This window comes from Miniopterus schreibersii (genome assembly GCF_964146895.1).
Source record: "Miniopterus schreibersii genome assembly, chromosome: 1".
Lineage (NCBI taxonomy): Eukaryota > Metazoa > Chordata > Mammalia > Chiroptera > Miniopteridae > Miniopterus > Miniopterus schreibersii.
In genome coordinates, this window is record NC_138101.1 from 127563858 (window position 1) to 127591838 (window position 27981).

General features: G+C 36.2%; 1 protein-coding gene across 7 annotated transcripts in view; it reads left to right on the top strand.

Annotated features, from left to right (window-relative positions):
* Positions 1-27981, top strand: part of HEATR5A (HEAT repeat containing 5A) — a 99091-nt gene that overhangs the window by 22664 nt on the left and 48446 nt on the right. For 5 of the 7 annotated variants that reach the window (XM_081145986.1, XM_081145988.1, XM_081145989.1 and 2 more), the window contains 8 exons: positions 3903-4063; positions 5288-5543; positions 6358-6513; positions 7877-8127; positions 10717-10828; positions 15440-15592; positions 16586-16685; positions 19827-19936. In XM_081145986.1, the coding sequence (XP_081002112.1) occupies positions 3903-4063; positions 5288-5543; positions 6358-6513; positions 7877-8127; positions 10717-10828; positions 15440-15592; positions 16586-16685; positions 19827-19936 (1299 nt within the window). The remainder of the gene's footprint in view (positions 1-3902; positions 4064-5287; positions 5544-6357; positions 6514-7876; positions 8128-10716; positions 10829-15439; positions 15593-16585; positions 16686-19826; positions 19937-27981) is intronic. The other 2 variants (XM_081145987.1, XM_081145990.1) reach the window with 1 other exon arrangement.

A 27981-nucleotide genomic window follows, 5' to 3' on the forward strand; every position in this document is an offset into this window, starting at 1 on the left:
GATAGCCTATCTTCCATAGGCTCTCCTATCAAATTTACGCACGTTGTAGCATTTATACAGATAGACTCTGACTTTCCCAGTTACTGAAGATGAATTATCCAGTCTTCTGTTAAAGCCACACTTTGAATATATATTAGAGCTCATCCTCTCACCTGCTCAAGGACATTGTTCTAGGAAGTCTCCCCTTCCTACTTCGGCTTTTCCCTCTCTATCAGATTATTCCCTACAAAACATGCTTTCCCCCTCCCCCCCATTCAAAAAAGAAAATTTTATATGTCAGTCAACTAGAACCCCATTTCTCTTTTGCAGCAAAGTTCCTCAGAAGAGTTGTTGTTTTTCTGGATTATTTGTGTCATTTTATTTATTTTATTCTTCAGTTACAGTTTACATTCAATACTAAACTGTATCAGTTTCAGATGCACAGCAAAGTGGTCAGACAATCATCTACTTCACAGAGTGCCCCCCCCCCCAGTATTTCACGCATCCACCTGGCGCCATACGTGGTTATTGCGACACTGTTGACCATGTTTCCTCAGAAGAGTTGGCTCTTCCTGTCTTTCGTTCCTCTCCTGCCATATTTTTCAAACCCACTTAAATTAGGATTTTTCCCCAATCACACTCCACCGAAATTATTTGTCTTAAGGTCACCAACAGCCTCCACGTTCATTGATTGGCTCTGTGTGTAACTTTTGCGTGCTTATGCTGGGCCGGATCTGCTCTGAGCACGTGGGATGTTATTGAACAAAGCGGGTAAGAGCGCTGCGGTTTAGAGCTTATGTCCCAGTGTTTAGCCGCGCTAAGGCCTGCGGACAGCTCTTAGTTGTCTTACTTGACCTTTCAGCGACATTCAGCTCGGGTGATCCTCCTTACTCTTGTCTCACTTTCCTTTTAGGACCTGACGGTCCTTAAAAATCCTGTGGTTTTCCTTCCTCCTCTCTAGAAATTCCTGTTCAGTCTTTGATGATTCCTTGTGTGCTCAGAAGAAGCCCGTTTCCTAATACTTGGTCTCCGGCTCTTCACGTATACTCACTCCCTTGGTGCTCTTATCCAGCCTCGTGGCTTGAATGCCATCTAAATATCATCTGCATCAGGAATTCCTGGACTTATACCTTTAGCCCAGTCTTCTCTCCTGGACACCAGAGACTCATGTCCAGCTGCCCATTTGACATCTCTGTTTGGATGCCTATTTGATGTTTCAGATTAACTTGTCCTGAAGTGAATGCTTGACTTTCCCTCCGCCACACATACTCACACCTGCTTTACTTGCTAATCTAAGTTGGTGATAACTCTATCCTTCAAACAAAATTCGTAAAGTCACCCTTTACTTTTCTCTCTCACACTCAATTGCTATTCTGATTGACAATCTTGGAACATAACATTCCTTGGGGAAGTGGCTTATTATGGGATTGGAGCAGGGAAAGTCTGAAAGTGAGCCTAGAACATCTTATGCCAAAAACTAAGACGCTTCCACTGGCCAGCTTTCTAAAGACTCTTCCACTGGTCAAAACCAGGACAGTATTAGAGGCAAAATTAGTATTGAAAATGGATAACCTACTAAATAAAAAGGAATCTTATTTTCATAGATTACTGAATCCAAAGCTCCTTTTGTTGTTGTTGTTGTTAAACTTCACCCAAGGATATTTTTTCATTGATTTTTAGAGAGAGAGGGGAGAAAGAGAGAAAAAAACATCAATGTGAAAGAGACACATCGATTGGTTGCCTCCCACACACACCCTGACCAGGGCAAGGGATCGAACCTGCAACCTAGGTAAGTGCCCTTGACCAGGAGTCAAACCCGAGACCCTTTGGTCTGTGGGCCAGCACTCTAACCACTGAGCCACACTGGCCAGGGCAGGAGAGCTCTCAACTAATAAATAGAGAAAATAGTTTTTAGGTAATGACATTTTGGGAATTATTATAGTAATAATTTCTGCAGGTAGGAATCCTCAGTGCATTCTTGGATGAAAGTTTGATGGGTTATAGGATATTTATGCATCTTAAAGTATCACCACATAGGTTGCATAGTAGTTACAAAGGGGAAAATGATATTTTACAGTGGACAAACCTGACAGACAGCTTATTCAGGTGTTCAAAGATGATATCACCAGTGTAGGGGCAGACTGACAACAAGCTTACAGTGGCTCTTGATGTTATGCATTGAGAAGGCTTACAGCATTACTTATGTAGTTCTCTTGCCAGAAATTCTGAGGAAGTACTAGACAAACTCAAATTGAGGGTTCTTCTGTAAAACTAGTCATATGTATATTCTGCAAAAATGAGAAAGTAATGAGGAAAATATTGTGAGTCTAGGTGGAGGGTATATGGGCATTTTATTTTACTATTCTTGCAGCTTTTTTGTAATTTTGAAATTTTTCCTAATAAGAAACTTAAAAATATGTATGCGTGTATATTTAGACTCCACTCTGCTGCATCCACCTTGATCTAAGCCACCATCACCTCTTGCTTGAATTACTAAATGACTCCTAGTGAGTTTTCCTATTTCTACCTTTGCCCCCTCTACAGCCTTCTCTTAGCACAGAAGCCAAGTGACAGATTATATCCCTCCTCTGCTCAGGGTCCTCCACGGGCACCTCACTTCACTCACATCCTTATAAGGACCTACAAGGTCCTTTGTCTTCTACTCTGTCCCCATCTTCACACCCTGGCCTTTCTCCTGCTAGACCTCTCCACTGCACTGTCCACGTATCTCTGCTTGGACTCACTAGGCATCATATCCCTCCTCAAGGCTTTTTTGCCTGAGCTATTTTCTCTGCCTAGAACACCTTTTCTCCAGACACCTGTATGCCTAATTCCCTCACTAACGGGATTATGTGCAGACGTCACCCTTCCAGTAAACCCTACCCTGACTACCTTGTTTAAAAACTCAACAACACTTCCCCTTCGCCTCTATTCCTGACTTCTATTTTTTGCATAGCTTTCAATCACTCTCTAACATACTCTATGCCTAGTCACATATTATGTTGTTGTCTCTCCTTAGAATTTATGCTCCACGAGGGCATGGATTTTGTATGATTCGCTAATGTTTCTCTCCCAAAGGCCAACATAAATTTTCCCTTGTTTCCACTGACCATCTCCTCTTGAGGCTAAGGAGTAGACTTTTTTGTTCATACTTTTGATTAGTAGAAGTTTATTTCTGTACTATGTATGACTTGAATCAATAACAAGGGTCAGAGCTCAAGACTATCATTTTTCAGAAAAATGAAAGGGAGAAAATGGGTTTTTGTTTGTTTGTTTGTTTGTTTTAAGGAAACACTATTCCTTAGATATTCACAGGCAGAAACTCATTTGTGTCAAACTGAAGACAGACTAATCTCTTAATTATTGTAGCCTAAGGGCTGACTGAGAACTTTTAGTAATATTTTACTTTGGTTTCTTCAGAGTCTAGGGATATAACAAAAGTTGTACCTGCAGTTGAGAATTTTTAAAAGTAGGACACCATGGCTACTTTATATAAGTTTCATTAAGAATTGTAGAACATTTGGAAAAATAAAATTATGATTTGGGCATTTTAATTATTTTAAAAGAATTTGAAAGCATTGTATTGCATTTTCATTCATGGAGAACTAAGGCAGTTTATGTTTTCCCTTGTTTTAGAATACTGGTAACCTTTTGACTTCTATGAGAAAAGAGAGCAATAGAGCATAATCTCAAAGTGACGTAGACTGTAAGATGTCACTGACATGATACTTCAGAGTCCATTATGATGTGAGCTCTGAACTCTTACATGACTATGTGTGTTAATGTGTATAATGTCCTGTAATTTTTGCATTTTGTTTGAATTTTTAGTTTATTTTTGTTTCAGTTAGCATTCTGATCAAGAGCATGCATTGAAATGTAGCCTGCAAAATACAAATCATGTTTTGTTTTGTCCTTTGCTATAGTAGCCTCGCGTCAGAACATTCGCAGAGCATCTCTGGAGGAAGTTCTGGAGTTACTAGGAACAGGGTTTCTACGTGGGAGTTCAGGATTTCTTCGAGCCAGTGGTGATATGCTGAAAGGAACCAGTTCAGTCAGTAGGGATGTTCGCGTTGGAGTTACTCAGGTTAGGATCATAAATCAGTTTCTAAATATAATCCTCACAGCCCTTTAATGAAAGTTTTAGGATCTGACTCCAGTCAGAAGTGATAACGATGCAAGGTCATCACTTACACTCTTATATTTATAAGTAGATATGATGAGGCCAAACACTTTTTAAAAACTAGGTTACAGGAAAACCTTATTTACCATAAACAAAGCCAACTAGATAGATAGGCTGTTACACAGTGTTTTCAGTTCCTAATGGGATATTTTTGTTTATGTCCTTTGAAACATGAGTATTTTGTTTGTTTCTAGGCTTGTGCTTTTATGTATCCTGTGATTTAACATGTTTTCCATTGTGTTTATGTGTGCATGTGCAATTCAAGTTTAAGCTATTAAGTACATATTACTCAGCATGGGCAGTATTGTATTTCCATTTCATATGGTTTCAACTCCTAAGTAAACATTTGTAGCATGTTACCTACTTAAGTGCTTAAAGTCTTGGTCCTAAACAAAATTTAAAAAGCTAAACTCTGGGAAAAGTATCTTCAAATAAAACAAAATATAGGTCTTTGCATTCTTTCCTTGAATTATCTTGTTTTCTAAATGTCGTTATGGTTTAAAACAAACCTGTATTTTTTAATTCACATATGTCCTCATTGTCTTATACTGTATGACATTAGGCTTCATGGAAATGTAAGCTATCCCAGTATAATTAATTGTAAACTATTTGTTTTTTAAAAAGCAAATTATATAAGAAAACTACCGTTATTGTATCTCTGGAGTAAGATAAACCATTAACTTTGTTGAAAATAAAAGAGCAGTGACTCATCACTATAAACTTACTGTATCTAGAACTAAAATCCCTTAGAGTTATGATATGGGAACACAGTTAATTCTTACAATGTGTTCATATGTTTGATTGGATTCTCGTGTTCTGAATGTGAAAGAGCTTGAATTCTTTGTTCAGAGAAGCCACAGACACATTTTACACATTAGCTTGCTATGCTGATTATTCTGAAACCTTTTAGTCCAACCAAATTAAAACAGGCCATGTTAATGAAAGATTGCAGACTTCAGTCTGGCTTAGTAAACAGAAAAATAATACTGTATTCATATAGCTAAAGTGGCTATAAATGAGGAAAGATAGAAGAAATATTAATAAATGCTGCATATTTTGTGGAAGATGAGATACTAACATAGAATTGAAATGATTTCATTTTGAAGATAAAACTCCTTTCTTTTTTAGGCTTATGTGGTATTTATTTCAACACTAGGAGGAGCATGGCTAGAGAAAAATTTTGCTGCCTTTCTTTCTCATATCCTAAGCCTTGTGTCACAGTCGCACCCTAAAGTCACCCAAGCTCAGATCGATGCTGTCTGTGGTCGCCGCTGTGTTTCCTTCATCCTTCGAGCTACCATAGGAGGCCTTCTTGGAGAAAAGGCTCAGATTGCCGCTGCCAAGGATATTTGCCAGTCTATCTGGAAGTTAAAGAAAGTTGTGGGTATGAATCTACTAAGACAATCTGTTTTAACAGTGCTAAGGAATTGTCCCTAAGGAAAAGCTAGACTGGTATATTACTGTATTAATACAAAGAGCTCTCTAATAGTAGACATCCGCTTTTTCAGGGTAAAGTAGTCAATATACAGATGATACATAAGTTATCTAACCTGGTAATAACTATCATATATGTACAAATCTTAAAGGCTGGTGATAATAGTTCATCAGAATTCATGATCTTCCTATAGAAGTTAGTGCATTGTTTTTTTGTTTGTTTTTTAAATATTTCTTTATTGAATTCAGAGAGAGGAAAGGAGAGGGAGAGAGATAGAAACATCAGTGATGAGAGAGTCATTGACCGGCTGCCTCCTGCATGCCCCCGACTGGGGATCGAGCCTGCAACCCAGGCATGTGCCCTGACCCGGAATCAAACCCTGATCGCCTGGATCCTAGGTTGACGCTCAACCGCTGAGCCACTCCCGGCTGGGCTGGTGCATTGTTTTTGAAACATTTAGTTTCTCTCAGTTCCTGTACTGCTGCTCATCTTGTGTATCAAAATTGGAACATTTTTTAGTTTTCCATTAGTTCCCCCTTTCAGTGTCACTTGCTGAAGAAGTAATAAGCGACCTGTGGTCAGGTTGATTCGGTAAATTAGTTCAATTCTTTATTGATGCCAGTCCCCTATTTAGTATTTCAGGTATTTAGATTAAGTGGAGGTATTAATTTTTGCTTTTATATTTTTCTGCTCTTAATTCTCACCCACTATAATCTATTTTAGCTAAGCATTGTTGCATAGTTAATTCTTATACTTCTGTCAGATGCTGCGATGAGTGACGGTAATTTGGAAACCCGGCTTGGCTCCACAGATGTAGCAGCTAGCCAGCATATGCTGGTGTGTGCTTTACAAGAACTTGGCAATCTCATCCACAGTCTCGGCACCACAGCTGCGCCTTTGCTGCAGGACTCAAGTGCAGGTATCTGTTGTTGTGACTCATCTGAATTCCTTGTTTTGACTTTTACTCTAGGCACCTTTTTTCCAAGGAAGAAAATCTCCCTCATATAGCTCATTCCTTATAGATCCCACTATAGATTTATTAGAGATGTTTTATGAAATATATATAATCAAGATTATTAAAAATATATATATATATTTGAGGAGGTTTTTGCTTTTGCTATTAAAGATTGTTCTCTACGTCTCTCCCGCCACCCCAACCCTACTCCCCTTTCTGGAGATATTTAAGGTGACGGAAAAATACGGAAGTAACCCTGAACTCATATCTCTCATCTGCAGTGAAAATATTAGTTTCTATATGGTACAAAGAATTCACTTCCTCAGAGTTTTTTTGCAAGCAATCTGTTTTCTTTCTCCTTTTGAAAATTATTTAATCACTGTGAGAGATAATTCACATCATACAAAGTTCACCCTTTTAAAGTATACAATTCAGTGGTTCTGATATGTTCAGACTTGTACAGCTACCACTACTATTGAATTCCAGGATGTTTCATCATCCAGAAAAGTCCTGCACCCATTAACAGTCACTCCCCGTTTCCCTTTCCCCCAGCCCTTGACAACCATTAATCTGCTTTCTGTCTCTGGATTTGCTTATTTGGTCTTTTCATATAAATGGAATCATACAGTGTGTGGTGTACTGTGACTGGCTTCTTTTATTTAATCGCTTTTAAAAACCATTTTTAATGGCTTTTATCCTTTGTTATACACATTTCCAGTGGACTGAAGCTTTACATTATATTTTGTTTGTAAGCTATTTACCCCAAGATACGTATTATTTAAGTAGCAGTCGAATCATCTCAAATGTAGACATTTTTTCTTACTGGTAGTGGTACTACCAGTCTTCCTAGTTGGTTAGTAGTACTGTGAGGACCCAGCAGATCCTTGAGTTTAACATTTTGTTCTCTCATGAGAGCAATATGGTAGATGGGAAATACACTAATGACGTATATAAATGTGCCGGAGGGATTTTTTTTAAAAAAGGAGAATGGAGCATGGCGTAACATTTCTTCTCAAGCTACTTCTGTTACTTACTGATAATTTTTAATTGCTAGTACCTTTAACAGTGACTTCAAGATAAAGTAAGCAGAAATTGACATATTTAGGAAATACAACTTTTCTTGTGTATACTGACTTAATTAAAGCCAGTTTCCATGAGATATAGTAGAAGAAATAATTTTTGGATACAAATATTATTTATAATTATGTGTCACTTTTTTTATTCTGATAGAGCTTTTGATAAAGATAATACATACTTTATCCATGTGACTACTTATTCCTGTGAGTTTTATCTGTGTAGCTAATGCATCATTTGTTTGTCCTTCCAGGCATTCTGGACAGCGTCATTTCAGTTATTCTTCATCCCAGCATTTCTGTTCGGCTAGCAGCAGCTTGGTGTCTGCGCTGCATTGCTGTGGCATTACCTTCTTACCTAACGCCACTCTTGGACCGTTGCCTAGAAAGGCTTACTGTACTTAAGTCTTCACCCGAAGCAGTGACTGGCTTTAGTTTTGCTGTGGTAGCTTTGCTGGGAGCAGTGAAACATTGTCCCTTAGGAATTCCTCATGGGAAGGGCAAGGTAATGACTTCGGTATCCACACACAATACTGACATTTTAAGTTTTTCCAGAAAATCTCATGGTCTCTTTGTGTATCACCCAGTCACAGCCATGCAGGGCAAATTTCTGAGCAATCAGCTGTACCACTTAAGTGTTAAATAGTATCAACATAATTACTGTGAAAATGTAAGGGTTGGTTAAATAGTGTCTTTCCACACTTAAACAGGAGTGTTTTCTGTGCTTTTTGGTAAAAATATCTCCATTTAATAGAGGAACTTATTCCTGAAGGCTTTATTTTGCTATATATTTAGCTCTGCCATGAAGTACATTTTAAATTGCATTGTAAAAGACAAATAGAGCTGCAAAAGAAATTTTAATCTTCATTTAATAATTTTATAATTAATGTTATTGTTGGTTATATTATTTTGAAATTAAATATAGTTATATAAAGTAGATACTTAATGTTCTTATGAACCAAGATTTTCCATATCAAAAAAAAGTACTACAGCTATAGAATCAAGAAAGTTAAGTAAAAGCCCATATGTTAAATTTGAATTGAAAATATTAGTATGAACTTACAATTTCCTGTTTTTAAAAACACTTATATCCTCTGCCCAGTAAAAAGACCTAAAAGCAATGACAATCAAGTAGCAGGAACAACCCCTAATGCCCAGATTATGGTTCTAAATACCATTTCTTACAAAGGAATTAGAGCTTTGTGGAGGAATGGCTGGTTCCAGGTCTGGGGCAAGAAATGCATAGTACAAGCCTGGAATACCTGGTCATGCCAGAAAGCAAGGAAGTAATCACTTATACAGTGTGTTCATTGTAAAAGCATACAGGAGGAGATAACTTAAGGGGCTCCCACTGACTAAATATGAGATAATGTGTGCATCATTATTATGATAGCTCATGTGGATTGAAACACACAAAAATATATAAGCCCTCATGAGTTCATAATGATACTAAAAAAAAAAAGTTCCCCTAAAATTGCATTGCTGCCCAAAACTATGGTTTTCTGGGTAAGTTAGTGCTTTTGAAGGTAGTGCTTTCAAACAGATAAATGATATAGAACCTAGTGAATAAATAACCCAGTTTTAATGTGCAAAGACTCTTGAAGAGAACTGAAGAAAATATTTTAATGAAATATAAAACACAAAATATTTGTTTCTTTTTGAATAGCTAGCGGGGAATTGCAATTTGTTAGAGAATCTTGTTTCATAATGAAAGCCCTCATAACCTGGGCCTCACACACGTCTAAGTATTTCTTTTCAAGTAAATTACCACTATTCATTTCTTTCTCGTTGTCACACCTATGTCTTTATTATTGGGTATTCTAGTATGTCTTCCACAATTAAGACTTTGCAAAAGAACATCACCATTACTTCAAAAATGTTAAAACTATTTTGAGTATTGCCAACACCATTTGAAATAAGGTGTTGACAACTTTGGGAAGTGATGTCTTCATTTAAATTTATTATTTTAGTTATATTCTAAACTAACACATCACATCTTGCTAAGCAAAGAATTGCCATTGCATTTATTTAGTTAAATTTAATATCCTCAGATCCTATTAGTTGAGGCAGACAGCATTGGTTTGCTTGGTCCTTACTCTCTGAGTGTTATCCATTGACTATCTGCTGCAAGTAGTCCTAAGTTAGCAGTAAGTTGTTTGGTTGTTTTAAAATCCAACTAGCCTTCCTCTTTAGAAAATTTACATGCCTTTTTTTTAAAAAAATAAGTTTTTGTTGATTTCAGAGAGGAAGGGAGAGGGAAAGAGAGACAGAAACATCAATGATGAGAGAGAGTCATTGATCGGCTGCCTCCTGCACGCCCCCAACTGGGGATCGAGCCCGCATCCTGGGCACGTGCCCTGCCTGGGAATTGAACCGTGACTTCCTGGTTCATAGGTTGGTGCTCAACCACTGAGCCATGCTGGCCAGGCGAGACTTTAGAAAATTTACATGCCAACTCATAAAACTTTCTGCTTTTCTATAAGTGATTGCTAACAGATGTTTTCTCAGGCATATTACATACCTGTTGGCCTTTGTACTGTACAAGCATGCTTTATTTCATAAATGTGAAACAGCTGGTTTTTCCTCTCAGTTTATAACACTGCCTATTTCATAGACTTTTAAAATATAACATTTTAGTGAATCCCACTGTACTTTGAAACTTACTTCAATATAAGATTATTTTGAAAACTTTTAACCTTTATAGTATACAGCCACTTGGGTACCAAAGTGCTATGTAAAATTTTTAAAAGGGAAATTCCTATAATGAGGCTTTCTCTGGTAGTTACTAAGGTGGTTGCTTAAAACTAAAAATATGTTCAAATTCTATGTAGCATATGCTCTACAAACAATTATATGGTTTCTGGGTATACTTAGTGTGCCAATATTTAACCTTGAAAATTTACTTATTTTATATAGTTTTCTATATTACATTGTCCTGTGGTATAGTTTACATGAATGACAGTTCTTTATCACTTACATTTATTATATATGAGAGTTAATTTTTCAAGACATTATTATTAGTTGCTGTCATTTGTCCAGTAACCTATAAACTGATATGGGGTTTTTTCCGCCTTGTTCTTTTATATGTGAATAGGTGATTATGACATTGGCAGAGGATTTGCTGTGTTCTGCTACTCAAAACAGTCGCCTTTCAGCTCAGCGCACACAGGCTGGATGGTTGTTGATTGCTGCTCTGATGACATTAGGTAACAGTCTTGGAAGGTTTACATAACTATGAACTTTGTGTTTTCTGAATATAAAATATTGTAATGGATGATTTGACCAGACTAACTTTTAATATATACCAGAATATAAATATCTACACAAACTTTTGTTTTCTAGCCAGTCACCTTAGGAAGCCATATACTTACTCCATTCCCCAAAATGTTTTTAGATCTCTTCATTTGAAATTCTCTTCAAGATCAGTTTATGAGCCTTAAATAGGATAAGCCAATCTGACCATCTTTCAGGCTTAACTTTGAATGACTCTGGCTTTTCAAAAAATCATTCATATCCATCTTCAGAAAAAAACATTTTCTAAAACGTAAGGTAGGCAAGAGCACATACCATAGCTTATGAATCCATTTCTGTAGTTGTTGTGGGAATTGGTAACACCAAAAAGGTAGTTACATTCAAGGGAGGATAGTGCTCATTTAAATTTTATTTTTTAAAACATCAGTATGGCCCTGGCCAGTTTGGCTCAGTGGTTAAAGCATTGGCCTGGACTGAAGGGTCCCAGATTCAATTTCAGTCAAGGGCATATACCTCAGTTGAAGGCTCCATCCCTGGCCCCAGGTGGGGCAAGTGTGGGAGGTAGCCAATCAATGTGTCTCTCTCACATCAATGTTTCTCTCTGTCTCTCTCTCTCTCCCTGCACCACCCCCCCATTCTCTCTGAAAAGCAGTTGAAAAAAATCTCCTGTGAGGATTAAAAAAGAAAATCAGTATGTATTTCATGATCATGACTATTATACAGTTATATCTTATAACTTTGAAACTCAATTTTATTACTTAATTAAAGCTATATATTTTTAATATGTTTCTATTGATTTTTAGATAAAGAGGAAGGGAGAGGGAGAGGGATAGAGACATGGATGAGAGAGAAACATCGATCAGCTGCCTCCTGCACTTCCCTACCGGGGATCGAGCCCCCAACGTGGGCAAGTGCCCTGACCTGGAATCAAATTGTTCATGGGTCAACACTCAACCACACCCACACTGGCCAGGCTAAAGCTATATTTTGTTTTAAGTCTCTACTTTATAGTCATGTGATTTATTGCTAGAATATAAAAGTGACTGGATTTCACCAATAAATCTTTTTGACATCTCTGAAGTAATATTTGATCTAAAAGGAGCTTAAATTAAAATAAGCAATCATAAATGAAGAGCCATTTTAAATAATGTTCTTGAGATGATTAGAGAGATTTATTGGACTAGATCAGGATTCAGCCTTTAGCCCAGATTTGACTTGCTGCCTATTTTATACAGGGTGCAAGCTAAGAATGGTTTTTACATTTTTAATGGTTTTTTTAAAAATGCTATTTTGTGACATGAGAATTCTATGAAAATCAGTTTTCAGTGTTTGTAAATAAAGTTTTAGTAGAGCACAACCACAATCATTTGTTAAATATTATCTGTCATTTAGACACTACAGTAGCAGAATTGACTAATTGCAATAGAGACTATATGGCTTTAAAAGCCAAAAACGTTTACTGTCTGGCCCTTTACAGAAAATGTTTGTTGACCCCTGGCATAAATCGTCATTTCACAATGTGGTGGGTATAATGTGGTCAGGTTTTTATTTGCTTTTGGCTGGATGTTTCATGCCTGCCATATTGCTATTCTTAAAGAAGAAAATAAACTACTTAATAAATGCAATATTTCAATGAACAAAACTTTTTAAAATAAGGTAATTCCATTGGAAGAAGACTATAAGAGATTACTTTTTAAAAAAGAGAGTAGTACATATTTTATTGCATATTCATAATCACCATACAAAAAAGGATTAAAATTAATGTTTTATTTAATTACTGTGTTTTCTTGGGCTTTATTCTATTTTCTTATGCATTATTATTTCCCTTTATTGTAATTTTTAGTATCCTAGCAACTTTCAGAGGAGATCAGTGAGGTTTTTGCTATTAAGTACCATTATGAACTCACAGATTTTTATATATTTATGTGTTTCAGTTCATTGCAATCATTATCCCTTTTTTAAAAAAAAATGTTGTTATTGATTTTAGAGAGAGAGGAAGGGAGAGGTAGAGAGAGAGAAACATAGATTGGTTGCCTCCTGCACACCCCCTACCTAGGGATCAAGCCCACAACCTGGGCATATTCCCAGACTGGGAATCGAACTGGTGACCTCTTGTTGCATGGGACAATGCTCAACCCAGTGGGCCACACGGGCCAGGCGTCATTATTCCTTTTGATCCTCAAATTGTCTCACCTTTAGTCAGTGGGAGCCCGTTCAAGTTGGTTTATGTGTCCTTTTAAGATGAAGCTAGTATTCTTTGATAACGGGTTTATTTTTGACATAGCAAGATGTTCCAGCTTTTGTACCTTTCCTGCCCCAGGCTTGCAACCAGGCTCCTTTCTCCAAGGGGCCCTGGTTCTTTTTGTAGGAAATGGTATTAAATGATGGCCTGTGAGCTTTATTAATTTTGCTTTGAAGTTTTAACGCCTCTTTTGCATTTTCAGCAATTCCTTCACCATTAAAATTTCATTTTTAAGATATTCACTATTCTGAACAAATGTTAACTTAAATAGACCACATTCAAGTCCATTCTTCAAATGTGAACTGCAACATTTTTAACCTTTTTTGCTACACTTACTAGTTTATCTGATGTCATATAAAACAACTTTCATTAACCTTCAGATACCTACATGCCTTACAGATTTGTGGGTGGCTCTTAAAGTATGGGTTTTTTTGCTAGATATAATTTTTTTTTTTAAATATATCTTTATTGATTTCAGAGAGAGGAAAAGGAGAGGGAGAGAGAGAGATAAAAACATCAATAATGAGAGAGTCATTGATCGGCTTTCTCCTGCACGCCCCCGACTGGGGATGGAGCCTGCAACGTGAGCACGTGCCCTGACCGGGAATCGAACCCCGATCGCCTGGATCCTAGGTCAACGCTCAACCGCTGAGCCACTCCCGGCAGGGCTAGATATAATATTCTTGATGTGAAAAGACTTACTCTTGTTTATGTTTTAACTTTCTAATTATCATAAACTCATTTTTATCAGCTTAGTTCAAGTATGTCTCTGAAATAAAATCTTGATAACTCTCTTGGAAAGAGATGCTACATCATTCACTATCGAGTTAATGAGATATTTTGATATCATGGCAAATATTTATGAAACTTTTGTCAACTCTGGCCATTTCTGGTGACTCCACGCTTTTTTTGTATCTGACTAAATTGTGTTTTCAGAATTTTCTCTATCTCCATAGCCCATGGTATATGAGTGGGCCAATGTGCACACATGCACTCATGCACACAAACCTCCTACAGTCACTTATTTTTAATTGCCTTACTCTGATTTCCTTTTTTTATTCCAATTCTAGGTTTTGGGATTTTTTTTAGTACTATTTCATAAAAGAAAGTAGTGAGCAGAGTGTTGAATTCGTCTTGTTTTGCTGGAGGGATTAGCAGTGGCCTCTTCCTAAAAAGCAAATCAGAAGAAAAAAATGGAGAAATTAATTCTATTTTAATATAGTAAATTTCATGCATTAAAAAAGATTGGTTTGCAAATACCCGATCATTTTACCATTAGGCTCACTTCTTCATATGCAGATGAGGCAATTTTTGAATGATAATTGCATAATGTCAACCATTATGTAAATGTTTATTGTGAGTCAGACACTGTTCTATATAAACTCATGTAAGTCTCAGAAATTGTCCAATGAGGTAAATACTATTTTGATTTCCATTTATAGATGAAGAAATTGAGTCAGAAAATGGTTGACTAACTTAACCAAGTTTACACAGCAAGTGGATGGAGCCAGGATGTTAACCTAAGTGTTCTCATTCCAGAGCTCGGTGCAGTTCTTTGCTATGCTGCTGCACTGCAAAAGAAAAACAGTCAGCAGAACACAGGAATAAGAAATAACGAGTGCTTATAGGAGAATTTCGAGATAACCTCAGATTTTTAAAGAAAATTACTTGGAGAGAAAAGCTGTAGGTTTTGGTTTTTATACTTTCTTTTTTATTTTTTTTCTTAACTGATAATGCTGGCAAATAAAATACTGTTATTGTACATTGCCTTTCATTACTGGCTTTGTGTATTCATGATTCCTTAGTTCATAAAGGATGCCACTCTGAAATCTTTTTTTAAAAATTCCATTTAGATGTGTCACATCTGAATTTTGGCCTGAAACAAGTTGCTATCAAGTTAGCATTACTCTCAGGATACAATGTTATTTCTTACCAAAACAGTAGTATCTTGCATTTACATGGTACATTACAGTTTTTCAGACTACTTTAAAGGGCACTATCATTTGTATCAGTCAAACCCTTGCAAACAAACAGTGCAAGTGGTGCTGGCTTCATTTTATAGATTAAAAAAACTGAGTCTCAGAGGTCATAGCAGTAGTAAAGGAGCTGCCACTAGAGCCCAGGCTTACCGGTTAGTTCCTTGTTTTTTTTCTCTCTACTCCAGGGTCTTCGTATAATTCATTCAGTGGTACATATATTGAAACCAGAATGTAAGAAAAGGGACAGAGTATTGCAGTAGGGTGTTACAATATGTTTATTAATAGATTTTTAAAGAGCAACCACTTTGGTTTCTTTTGTAAGTGCTATGTTGAATAAATTACAGGTCCTGCAGTTGTCAGTCATCACCTTGCTCGAGTCCTGCTGTTGTGGAAGTGTGTCTTTCCAGTGTCTCCTAAAGATCTCGAAACAGAAAAGAGCCGAGGAGATTCATTTACATGGCAGGTAACCTTAGAAGGACGAGCTGGTGCACTCTGTGGTAGGTTGAATTTAGTCTTTTTGCTCCCTTTCCTTTTGCTTTTCCCATTCTTGAACTTCACACATACTTGTATGTTTTATTTAATTTAAGAGGGAAATATATTTTTCTGGTGATTTTTTTTTGGAGGAGGATGTAATTGAATAATATAATTGATTATATTCAGTTGGTGATTATAATAGAAGTGTATGTAATAAACCAAACTTAAAAGTTCTGATCTTTAGGATAACACATGTTTTATTAGATGCACTCCAGTTGAGAAATGCCAAGATTGCTTTTCCTTAAGTAGGCATTCATTCCTCTTTTCAGAAATACTAGGCTTAGATTTAATTAGCATTGATTAAGTGTGTTTCCATTTAGTTTTTTTATATATGAAAATTGTACCCTTTACAATTCGTATCCACTGTGAAAACTTGAACTAAGGAAGGGTGGGATCCCTGAAAAGACATGAGAGCATTGATGTTGGTTTTGTTTGTTTATTTATTGTATTTTTTGTACTCTTAAGAATAGAAAACAATTTTGAAATTAATCTTGAAACTTCAAAGCCTAACTTTAAAATATTTGTTTTATTCTATATATGAAATTAACTCCTTATAAAAACATGTGTTTCAGGTAACATCTACAGAAACCTAACATGCTGACTCAAAAGTAGCATGGTTCTGCAAAACTAGTGTAGAACTGGAAAACTTTAGGATCTAAGCTGATTTATTCTTCTACTTCTGAGCTCTAGAGCTGAGTAAAACCCAGGAAAGAAACATTTTTTTCATTTGGTTGGAGGCCTCAAACTATTAAAAGTAATTTGAGGAAGCTTTTTTCCCCCGTTTGATTAGAAATAAAAGACACTAGCTTCCTTCTTATACTAGACGCTCAAGAATTTTTTTGTTTTTAACACATTCATTTATTCCTCTAATAAAAATGCAAATGTTGTAGCATAGTTGAATGTTTTTTTCATAGTTTATTACACTCTGCCAAGTAAAAGTCTCTTCTGTTTTTCAGCTATGAAGAGCTTCGTTTCCCACTGCGGTGATCTCCTTACTCAGGAAGTGATTCAGCGTCTTCTTCCACCACTTCCTTGTGCTGTGGATTTGCTAACTCAGTAAGGATCTGCTATTTAGATTTGATTTAAAGATTTTTAATCGCAGTCAGTTACCCTCTGATTATGTAATATCTTTTTTAAGTACAATAATAAGGCTAGTTTCTATGGCAAATGATTTTCCTTTTGAAGAGAAAGGCAAAGATTTAGTTATGTGATTTTCTCTTATCAGGCTAGGGTCTTGAAAGAAAAATATATATTCAAAGGGAAGGAAAATTACGTGGTGGGTAATGTATCTTCTATACAGTCAGATTTAACCAAAAAATTAAATATGAAGCCTATTAACCAGATGTTTGTTAACATTTGCAGTTTTTTGTTTATATTTTTCATGTCTGACTTATGCATATAAGAAAACAGTGAAAATCTAGTATGTGTCACAAGCATTTGTGATTTCCAGATTAATAAAATGTATAGTTTAGAGAAAGCCTTTCAAAAGTATTTAATGATATAACATATATACAGAAAAATATATTTAAGATGTGTCTTATAAAACATAATAAAATGAACTCCTGTGAGTTCAACACATTTAGAGCAGGGCTTAGCAAATGTTTGCTGTAAGCGCCATGTAGTAAAATTTTAGGCTTGCGGGCCATATAATCTCTGCTGTACCTACTAAGCTCTGTTGTTACAGCTCAAAAGCAGTTACCCATAATCTGTAAATGAATCCGTGTGGCTGTGTTCCAGTAAAACTTGACAAAAACAGGCAGTGGGTCAGACTCAGCTACCCCTGAACTAGAACAGTAACAGCACTGTTGAAGTTATCTGTGTGCTCCAACACTCCACTACCAATCTTTCTGCCTTCTGTAGAGATAATCACAATCCTGAGTTTTATAGTTGTTGTTCCCTTGGATTTTTAAAAAGTGTATCACGTGTATTTTTCCCTAAACAGCACATTGTTTAGTCTTGCTTGCTTTCAGTCTGGCACAGGGTATACAGTTTCTGAGACTTGACACTTTTTTACTGAACATTATGTTTCTAAATTTCATCTGTGTGTAAGTTTGTTTATTCATTTTGGTTGCTGTACAATATTTATTGTGAATATACAGCATTGTATTTATCTCCTGTCAGTGAAATAGCAAAAATATTTCCCAAAACCCTTGTGTATTTCTACAACAGTATATGTGAGTACCCTTTGATTCACTTCTTCGACACTTATTCAGACATCAGTTTTGGCCCATCCAGTAGGTATAAAGTGGTGTCTCATTATGATTTTTATGTATCTGATTCCTGATGGTTTGTATCTTTTTATATACTTACTGATCCTCAGTATTCCCCCTTCTATGAAATCCTATTCGTGCATGTCTTTACCTGTTTTTGGATGAAATAGTTTTTTGATGAACATTCTTAATTTAAATGTCAAATTTATCAATCTTTTATTTTTTGTCTTTTTTATTTTGAGAGTGCATTTATTAAAACTGGAACAGTAAAACAAGGAAGGGCTTAGGATAAAAGAAGCAGCAGGAGAGTAGTACCCAGGTGGGGCTGCTTTGGCTCACTGGAAAGTCAGAGAAAATGGGCCGTGGAGACAGGTCCAGGGGACCCATTTTGTCCCAAAACAAGCTGCTGTTGCCCATTGCTCCACTGGTTGCAAGTCTCATGGGTTTAGGAGACTGAGTTTAGGAGATGCACGCCTGAGCGGGAAGAAAGGCATGGGAATCCTCGCAGGAGGGAAAGCACACTTACTTTTGACTTTTTTTAATGTTTTTTATTGATTTCAGAGAGAGGAAGGGAGAGGGAGAGAGAGAGATAGAAACATCAATGCTGAGAGTCACTGATAGGCTGCCTCCTGCACAACCCTCACCCGGGATCGAGCCCACAACCTAGGCATGTGCTCTGACCAGAAATTGAACTGTGATCTCCTGGTTCATGGGTTGACACTCAGCCACTGAGCCACGCCTGCTGGGCCTACTTTTGATTTTTAAAATTCTCCTTACTTCATAGTTATGAAGATACATTTTTATATTTCTCTCTAAAATGTTTAAGGTTTTATCTTTCACATTTAAGTCTTTAATTCACCTGGAATTGATTTTTTATATATATAAATTTACCAGTAAATTCACTTGGGAACTTTTTTGTTGTTGTGTTGTTGTTTTAATTTACCTTTATTGTCCAAAGAATTACAGATGTCCCCTTTTTTCCCCCATTGACCGCTTCTATCCCACCCCCACCCCCTGCCTCAGGCCTTCACCACACTATTGTCTGTGTCCATGGGTTATGCATATATGCATATAAATTCTATGGTGTTTGGAGTGATATGTGTTAATAAGCATAACTAGAAATACCAAGCGGTAGTTTTCTAGAACATACAAATGAATGAGCTTTGTCAGAATTTCTTAGAGTGTCTTGGAAACCACATGTCATGACCGTTTAGTTAACTTATTTTGGCATCACAATAAAAGTGATCCCATTGAATCTCTAATGGCTAAGAGATGAAAACCATACTCCAGTTGATGATAAAATGGTACTTTGCAAAAAGTAGTAATTCTTTAATAAATATTTTTTGGATGAGTGAACCTTAGTAAAATGTCTTAATACCAATAATGAGAAAAAAACAGAAGGTAAAGAAGAGCACATGAAAGTAAAAGACGAGTGTGAAGAAAAGAAGCTATAAGAAATTTTGTGAATAGAACTGTTGGAGAAACATTGGCTCAGCTTGTGCTTTATTAAAAGAGAATTTCCTTTATGATTTTGTATATTTTGGTGATTCAGTTCTATTTGGTGATGACATTCTAGGTCAAGTTTCTAATAAACACTTGGATTTTTTTTTCTAGGTATTTATTCTCCCTGTTGCTTCTTCGGCTGATTCCTTTTCTACCATAATAGACTTTACTGTTTACAAATGCCAAGTTATACATTTTGGAATTTAATTAATAGTATTATTTTCTAGACAAAATACTTATGTTCTTAGAACTCTAAACTGAATATATATAGTTTTGTTTTATGAAGTATGATAGAAAAGATAGCAGAATGATTTCCATCTGTGACATTTGTAATCACACCTTATTTAAAAAACAAAATAAAAGCAGCACTAATGTTCACTAATAATATATATTCCTATTTTATGTTTGTATGTCAACCTGTTCAAGATTTGTACATTGTTATATAATTTACGCACTTAAGATACACTTTCTCTTTCATTTTAAGGCTTTCTTCAATAATAAAAGCATATGGAAGCCCTTTGAAAACACCGTCAGTAGTTTATAGACAAAGACTTTATGAATTACTGATTTTATTACCTCCTGAAACCTATGAAGGTACGTGCTTTAGACCAAAGTGTTTTCTTTTTTTTCTTTTTTTTTTAAACGCAGCTTTATTGAGGCATAAAGATGTTCTCATTTTAGGTGTACAATTCAATACAGTCTAGTAAATTTACAGTTTTGTAACTATTACCACTATTTTTAAATTTATTTTCGTTAACCCTCACCCCAGGATATTTTTTCCATTGATTTTTAGAGATGATGGGAGGAAAAGAGGGGGAGAGATACATAGAGAGAGAAACATCGATTGGTTTCCTCGGGCACAGGCCTAGACCTGGGCCAGGGATTGAACCTGCAACCCACGTACGTGCCCTTGACTGGGAATCAAACCCTCATCCCTTCTGTGAGGACTGACCTCTAACCACTGAGCAGCACTGGCCAGGGCCACACTGTTTAGTTTTAAACATTTCCATCACCCCAGGAGGTCCCAAACAGATGGTGCCCATTTGCAGTACTCAAGTGCGTGAGGCATTTCCTTTGAGTGATTCTGTGTTAGAATAATGAAATGTTGCTTTCTTATGTGAGAGCTAATGACTGTCGAAGACAAGAATGTAGCTTATTCTAAGAACAATTTGTGGCAGGTCATGAATAAAGAATATTTTTATTATCAGAGAAGAAGTTAAGTAGCTTAGGTAAACGATTTAAAAAATTACTGTGGGTTGGTAATTCTTTAAAATACATTCAAAGTTAGGTTAACTCATTGTCCTCTTTGTTACTTTTTTTAAAATTTATCTTTATTGTTAAAAATATCACAGATGTCCCCTTTTTTCCCCATTAACCCCCTCTCACTCCCCTTCTCCCACTCACTTCCCACCCCAGGCCTTCACCACACTATTGTCTGTGTCCATGGGTTATGCATATATGCATATAAATTCTATGGTTAATCCCTCTCTGCTCACCCACCCACCCCCACCTTCCCTCTGAGATTCGTCAGTCTGTTCCATGCTTCTATGTCACTGAATCTATTTTGTTCATCAACTTATTCTGTTCTTTAGACTCTACATATAAGTGAGATCATGTGATATTTGTCTTTCTCTGCCTGGCTTATTTCACTTAGCATAATATTCTCCGGGTCCTTCCATACTGTCCCAAAGGATAAGAGATCCTTCTTCTTTACAGCTGCGTAGTATTCCATGGTGTAAATGTCCCACAGCTTTTTTATCCACTCATCTACTAATGGGCACTTGGGCTGTTTCCAGATCTTAGCTATTGTAAATTGCGCTGCTATGAACGTAGGGGTGCATATATTCTTTCTGATTAGTGTTTCGTGATTCTTAGGCTATATTCCTAGAATGGGATCACTGGGTCAAAAGGCAGCTCCATTTTTAATTTTTTGAGGAACCTCCATACTGTTTTCCATAGTGGCTGCCCCAGTCTGCATTCCCACCAGCAGTTTACCAGGGTTTCCCTTTCTCCACACCCTCGCCAGCACATGTCGTTTGTTGATTTGTTGCTGGAGCCATTCTGACAGGTGTGAAGTGATACTTCATTGTAGTTTTAATTTGCATCTCTCTGATGATTAGCAACGTTGAGCATTTTCTCATATGTCTCTTGGTCATCTGTATGTCCTCTTTGGAGAAGTGTCTATTCAGGTCCTTTGCCCATTTTTAATTGGATTGTTTTTCTTTCTCTTGTTGAGTTGTATGAGTTCTTTCTACACTTAGGAAATTAGCCCCTTATCAGATGCATCCTTGGCAAATATGTTCTCCCAAACCGTGGGATTCCTTTGTCTTCTGAGGCTGTTTTCTTTTGCTGTGCAGAAGCTTTTTAGTTTGATGTAGTCCCATTTGTTTATTTTTTCCTTTGCTTCTCTTGCCCTACTAGATGTATTGGTGAAAATTCCACTACATGAGATGCCTGTGACTTTACTGCCTATGTTTTCATCCAGGATTTTTATGGTTTTGCAACTTACATTTAAGTCTTTTATCCATTTTGAATTTATTCTTATGTATAGAGTAAGTTGGTAGTCTAGTTTCATTTTTTTACATGCAACTGTCCACAATTTTCCCAACACCATTCATTAAAGAGACTATCTTGACTGCATTGTATGCTCTTGCCACCTTTGTTAAATATTAATTGACCATAATGGCATGGGTCGATTTCTGGGGTCTCTGTTCTGTTCCATTGATCTATGTGTCTGTTTTTCTATCAATACCAGGCTGTTTTGATCACAATGGCTTTGTAGTATAGTGTGATATCTGGTAAAGTGATCCCGCCAACTCTGTTCTTTTTTCTCAAGATGGCTACAGCTATTCGGGGTCTTTTTTGGTTCCATATAAATTTTTGGAATATTGTTTCTAGCTCTGTGAAATATGCCATTGGTATTTTAATAGGAATTGCATTGAATCTATAGATTGCTTTAGGTAGTATGGACATTTTAATATTAATTCTTCCAGTCCATGAACACGATATATTCTTCCACTTGTTTATATCTTCCTCTATTTCTTTTTTCAGTGTCCTGTAGTTTTCTGAGTATAGGTCTTTTATATCCTTGGTTAAGTGTATTTATTAATTTATTTATTTTTCCAATTTATCTTTATTGTTGAAAGTATTACAGATCTCCCCCCTTTTTCCCCCATTGGTCCCCTCCATCCTGCATCCCTCCCCCCTAGACCTTCACCACACTATTGTCTGTGTCCATGGGTTATGCATATATGCATATAAGTTCTTTGATTAATCTTTCGCCACCCACTCCCCCACCCCTGCCTTCCCACTGAGATTCATCAGTCTGTTCCATTCTTCTATGTCTCTGGATCTGTTTTGTTCCCCAGTCTGTTTTTTTATTATATTTCACATATGAGTGAGATCATGTAAAATTGAATCAGAAAGAATCAGCAAACCTGAGTAGGCTAATAACAACTGTTGAAATCAAAGCAATAATAAAAAAAACTCCCAGCAAACAAAAGCCCTGGTCCAGACGGCTTCACAGAGGAGCTTTGTAATTCTTTAACTTGTAGGGTTAGATAGTTTACTAAAAATTTTTCTTGCTTTTTGAGGTAGTCCTGTAGTGTTATGAACTGCCCTCTCAGGACTGCTTTCGCTATGTCCCATAGATTTTGGGTGGTTGTGTGTTCATTTTCATTTGTTTTCAGGAAGTTTTTTATTTCTTTCTTGATCTTCTTGGTAACCCATTCATTGTTTAATAATATTCTATTTAGCCTCCATGTGTTTGAGTGTTTTTGAGTGTTTTTACTGTAGTTTATTTCTGATTTCATGCTCATGTGATCTGAGGTGCTTGATATGATTTCATTCTTCTTGAACTTGTAGAACTTGTTTTGTGTCCTAACATGTGGTCTGTCTTTGAGAATGACCCATGTGCATTTGAGAGGAATGTATATTCTGCAGCTTTGGGGTGAAATGTTCTGTAAATATCAATTAAATCCGTCTGATCTAGTGTGCCATTTAGTTACTGTTTCTGTGTTGACTTTTTGTTTGGAAGATCTATCCAGTGATGTCAGTAGGGTCTTAAAGTCCACGACTATAACTGTATTGCTGTTTTGCTGTTGATCTTGCCCTTAAAGTCTTTTTTTTTTTTTTTTTTATAGTATGTGTTTTTTGTTTTTTTTAAATATATCTTTATTGATTTCAGAGAGAGGAAAGGAGAGGGAGAGAGAGATAGAAACATCAATGATGAGAGAGTCATTGATCAAGCCCGCAACCTGGGCATGTGCCCTGACTGGGAATTGAACCCTGATCGTCTGGATCCCAGGTTGACACTCAACCGCTGAGCCACGCCCGGCCAGGCCCACTTAAAGTCTTTAAGGTTACTGATAAGTCCTTCATTTTGTTTATGTGATGTATCACATTTATTGATTTGCAGATGTTGTACCAGCCTTGCATCCCCAGAATAAATCCCAGTTGTTCGTGGTGTATGATCTTTTTAGTGTATTGCTGGATCCAGTTTGCTAATATTTTGCTGAGGATTTTAGCATCTATGTTCATCCGGGATATTAGCCTGTAGTTTTCTTTCTTTGTAGTGTCTTTATCTGGTTTGGGGATTAGGATGATACTGGCCTCTTGGGAGTTTTCCCTCCTCTTGAATTTTCTGAAATAGTTTGAGGAGGGTAGGTGTTAATTCTTCTTTGAATGTTTGGTAAAACTCGCCTGTAAATCCATCTGGTCCCAGACTTTTGTTTGCTGGGAGCATTTTCGTTACTGTTCCAAAGTGTTTTCTTCTTTGTAGCTAGTGCAGTGCCTGGAAGTAATACCTGAATGAATTAATTACATGGCAGTTGTTTATTGCCCTGTTTCTAGGAGGTGTCGGGAATTCAATCTTTTTTTTTTTTTTTTTTTAATATGTATAATTTTTATTTTTGTTTAAAGTATTACAGATGTTCCTTTTTCTCCCCAATGACCCGTTCCCCCCCGTTCCTTCTCCCTCCCCGGGAATTCAATCTTAATCTATGATTTCACCATTCCATAGAAAATAAAATACTTTTTTTTTAAAAAACCCTACTTTTTCTTGTCTTTCTTCTCTCTTCTGGGGAAAAAAGTGTGTAGTTCCTCTGTGTGGGAGAGAACGAGTAACAGAGATTGGTCTCGATTCTAGACAGGGCTCTGTACAGAAGATACAGTGCACATCTGGTAGAAATGTGGCAATTCCTAGCTTCCCTCTAGAGTGATTATCATATGCATTCTGTTGCACTGTTCCATTCTTAAACGTCCAGATAGAAGTGTAATATTGAACTACCAAGGTATAATTGATTTTATAAAGTTTATAATGTAGGTTTTGCTCTAATAATTAGGCTCAAAGATGTAAAATAAACTTGTCCCTATTTTAAAATTAGTCCTAAAACATTTCTTGTAAATTTAAAGTACGGTTTTTAAAAAACTGTATACTACTGCTGAATAACTCAGAATACTTATTTTAAGAGGTAAAAGTTGAAAATGGTCTCCAATGGGAACTTCTATATTTTTTTAGTCTTAATAATTTTCAGCAGCCAAACACATTACATTGATCGTTACTTCAGATCTACTTTTTTAAAAAAATACATCTATTGGCTTATATCCATATTTTTCAAATAAATGCAATGTAATATATACCACAGTAGTTCAAAATATTAACTTACAACTTTTGCATTGGTCTTTATCATTTTCATGAGTAGTATTGTTCCCACTGCCTCTCCCTGGTTCACAAATGCACCTAGCTACATGGATGTCAGCACCCCTAATTCCTATGTTGTGCGAGTCAACTATTAGCTTATTTATCTTGGGATAATCCAGTGAGCTAGTTACATTCTCCTCATTTGACAAATAAAGTCACCAAAGGTTACAAAAACCAACTTAAGAACACATTGCCAGTGAGTAGTGGAATCAAGATTAAAACATAGATCTACTGTGCTGCCCATCCATTATAAGTAACCTACTAGACACTTTCTACAGTCAGGCCTTAGTGATAGGCCTGTCTTATTCTGTGCTCTCTCAATATAAAAGTTACTTGCTAGATATCTAATAAAAGGCATAGAGATAAAGTCTACAGTTCATTGATTAGATAACTGCTAGGTTCTGGTAAAACCAATTCTTTTTAGACTTTTACATCGGTTTTTACCATAGTGTTTTAAAATTTATATTCAAACTACAGATGAAAAAAATGGTTTTTTTCATCTTCATTAAATGTTTAGGAATATTAGAATATCAACTTTAAACCTACTGTGTATCTTCTGATAAGTGGTAAGTCTACTCTTGTAGGACTCAAATCAAGGAGAAAAACAAAGCCTTGTACCATCATCTCATAATTGAAATTTGGGAATGCAATCAGGTGTCCTGAAGAAATCATGAGCATACAACTATATAGATTTTTTTCTTTAATCCTCACCTGAGGATATGTTTTTTATTGATTTTAGAGAGGGAGAGAGAGAAAAAAAACATGATTGGTTGCCTCACAGGTACCCTTACTGAGTATTGAACCCACAACCCTTGGACGATACTCCAGCCAACTGAGCAGCACTGGCCAGGGTAACAACTGTATAGATTTTAAATCAATTCCAGAGTGTTCACTGGGAGACAGAGTCGGGAATTTATTTCTTGAAAAAAGAAAATCTACGTTTACCTTCTTTGTCTTTTTCAAGCTTAGCTTTTTCTAACATGAATTAAATATAGTTTGTAGAAAAACAAAAATATGGATGCATTAATATTTTTGCTTCAACCAAAAATAATAATTTGCCATTTCATGTTTGTCTTTTTCCCGTCATTACAACTAAGGAAATAAAATTAAGGATTTTTCCTTAAGGAATTTGATTTCTTTTAAATTATTCTATTTCACAGATTTATGTAATGTACAGGGTGGGGCAAAAGTAGGCTTACAGTTGTAAGTATGCAAAACAGTTTATTCTTATATTGTTATTAATTAATTATTGTATTATTTTCCATATGAACAAGTGTAAACCGACTTTTGCCCCACCCTGTATATGTTGCATAATAGTCAGAACTTCACTGTCAGTATATCAGTTGACATTTTAAATAATATAACACTCGACCAACATGGCTTAGTGGTTGAGCATCGACCTATGATGCAGGAGATCGCAGTTCGATTCTCGGTCAGGGCATGTGCCCGGCTTGCAGGCTCAATCCCCAGTAGGGGGCGTGCAGGAGGCAGCCGATCAGTGACTGTCATCATTGATGTTTCTCTCTCTCTCCTTCTCCCTTCCTCTCTCTGAAATCAATAAAGATACATTAAAAAAAATAATAACATAGCTCATACTAAAATAATAACCTATAGTAATTTCTAAATCTTTAACACAAAAGGAAATAGTTGTCTTTAAAGTTATGTATCTAATGAAAATACGGGTAAATAACAAAACAAGTTCAAAGTTCTGTTTTTTAAAAAAGTTCTGATATCAGTTGGGACAATGGGGTGTCACAAAGTAAGCTTAGAAGATATAGTAAGAAATTGCTTTTGTTACATGAGACATACTTAAGAGTTTAAATAACTTTTCTTTATGGATGTCCAGCAGATGCAGACTCTTGTGATAATAGTGACTTTTCTGAAGTTTATGGAGTAAAAAGTGGGTTCTTAGTTTTTATTTCCTATCTCAGTTTTTTCATGGATCTGCTTTCAAATGTTTTAATATTCTCTGCGCTGAAATTTTTTTCTCATATGCCTCAGAAAGCCAGTGGTGTTTTTCTACAACAAAAGTATTTGCATTGTAAATTACAATTACCTTTATTTTGTTCAGGGACAGTTGAGGAGCAGTCACTTTAAATGAGAAATAAAGATTTGCCACTTTTTTTACACTTAGCCGTAGTTCCAAACATATCTTGCTTATTGTACTACCAACAAAATTATTTTTCTGAATATCATATGTTGGCAGTTAAACTTACAGACACATTCCTTTGAGCAACTCTCATTTGCTTCATTAAGCCTTCAGTGATCCCTGCCCACCTGTCCCAATTCCTGTATATCACTCTTCTTTCTCTAAACTTAGAAGTACTTTTTGTTTTCATCTTTTATGAAACATAGTACTTCCTACCTTTATTTTATAGTTATATGTGTGTATTTGTGTCCTGTATTTAATATTTTCTTGAAGGGAAGATTAAATATAATAAAATTTTTATTTTTATTAAACACTGTCTTTTTTTTTTTTTTCTATTGATTTCAGAGAGAGGAAGGGAGAGGAGGGAGAGAGAGCTAGAAACATCAATGATGAGAGAGTCATTGATCGGCTGCCTCTTGTACGCCCCCTCTGGGGTCTGAGCCTGTAACCTGAGCTTGTGCCCTGACCAGGAATAGAACCCTGACCTCCTGGTTCATAGGTCGACACTCAGCCACTGAGCCACACCAGCCAGGCTAAACACGGTGTCTTAAACAAGTTTGAATGAATGAATGATTGAGCCTGGCAGTTAAAGGCTCAAGCTCTGGAGCTTGGACTGCCTGTGTTTCAGTCTAACTGCCATGTAGTTGCTGGGATCTTGGGCAATTATAATCTCTGTTCCTATTTCCTCACCTATAAAATAACAGTACTAACTGGTTCTCATGAGGTGCTTATGAAAACTATATATACAGCTTTTAGGACATTTACTGACACATTACCTCTTCAATAAAT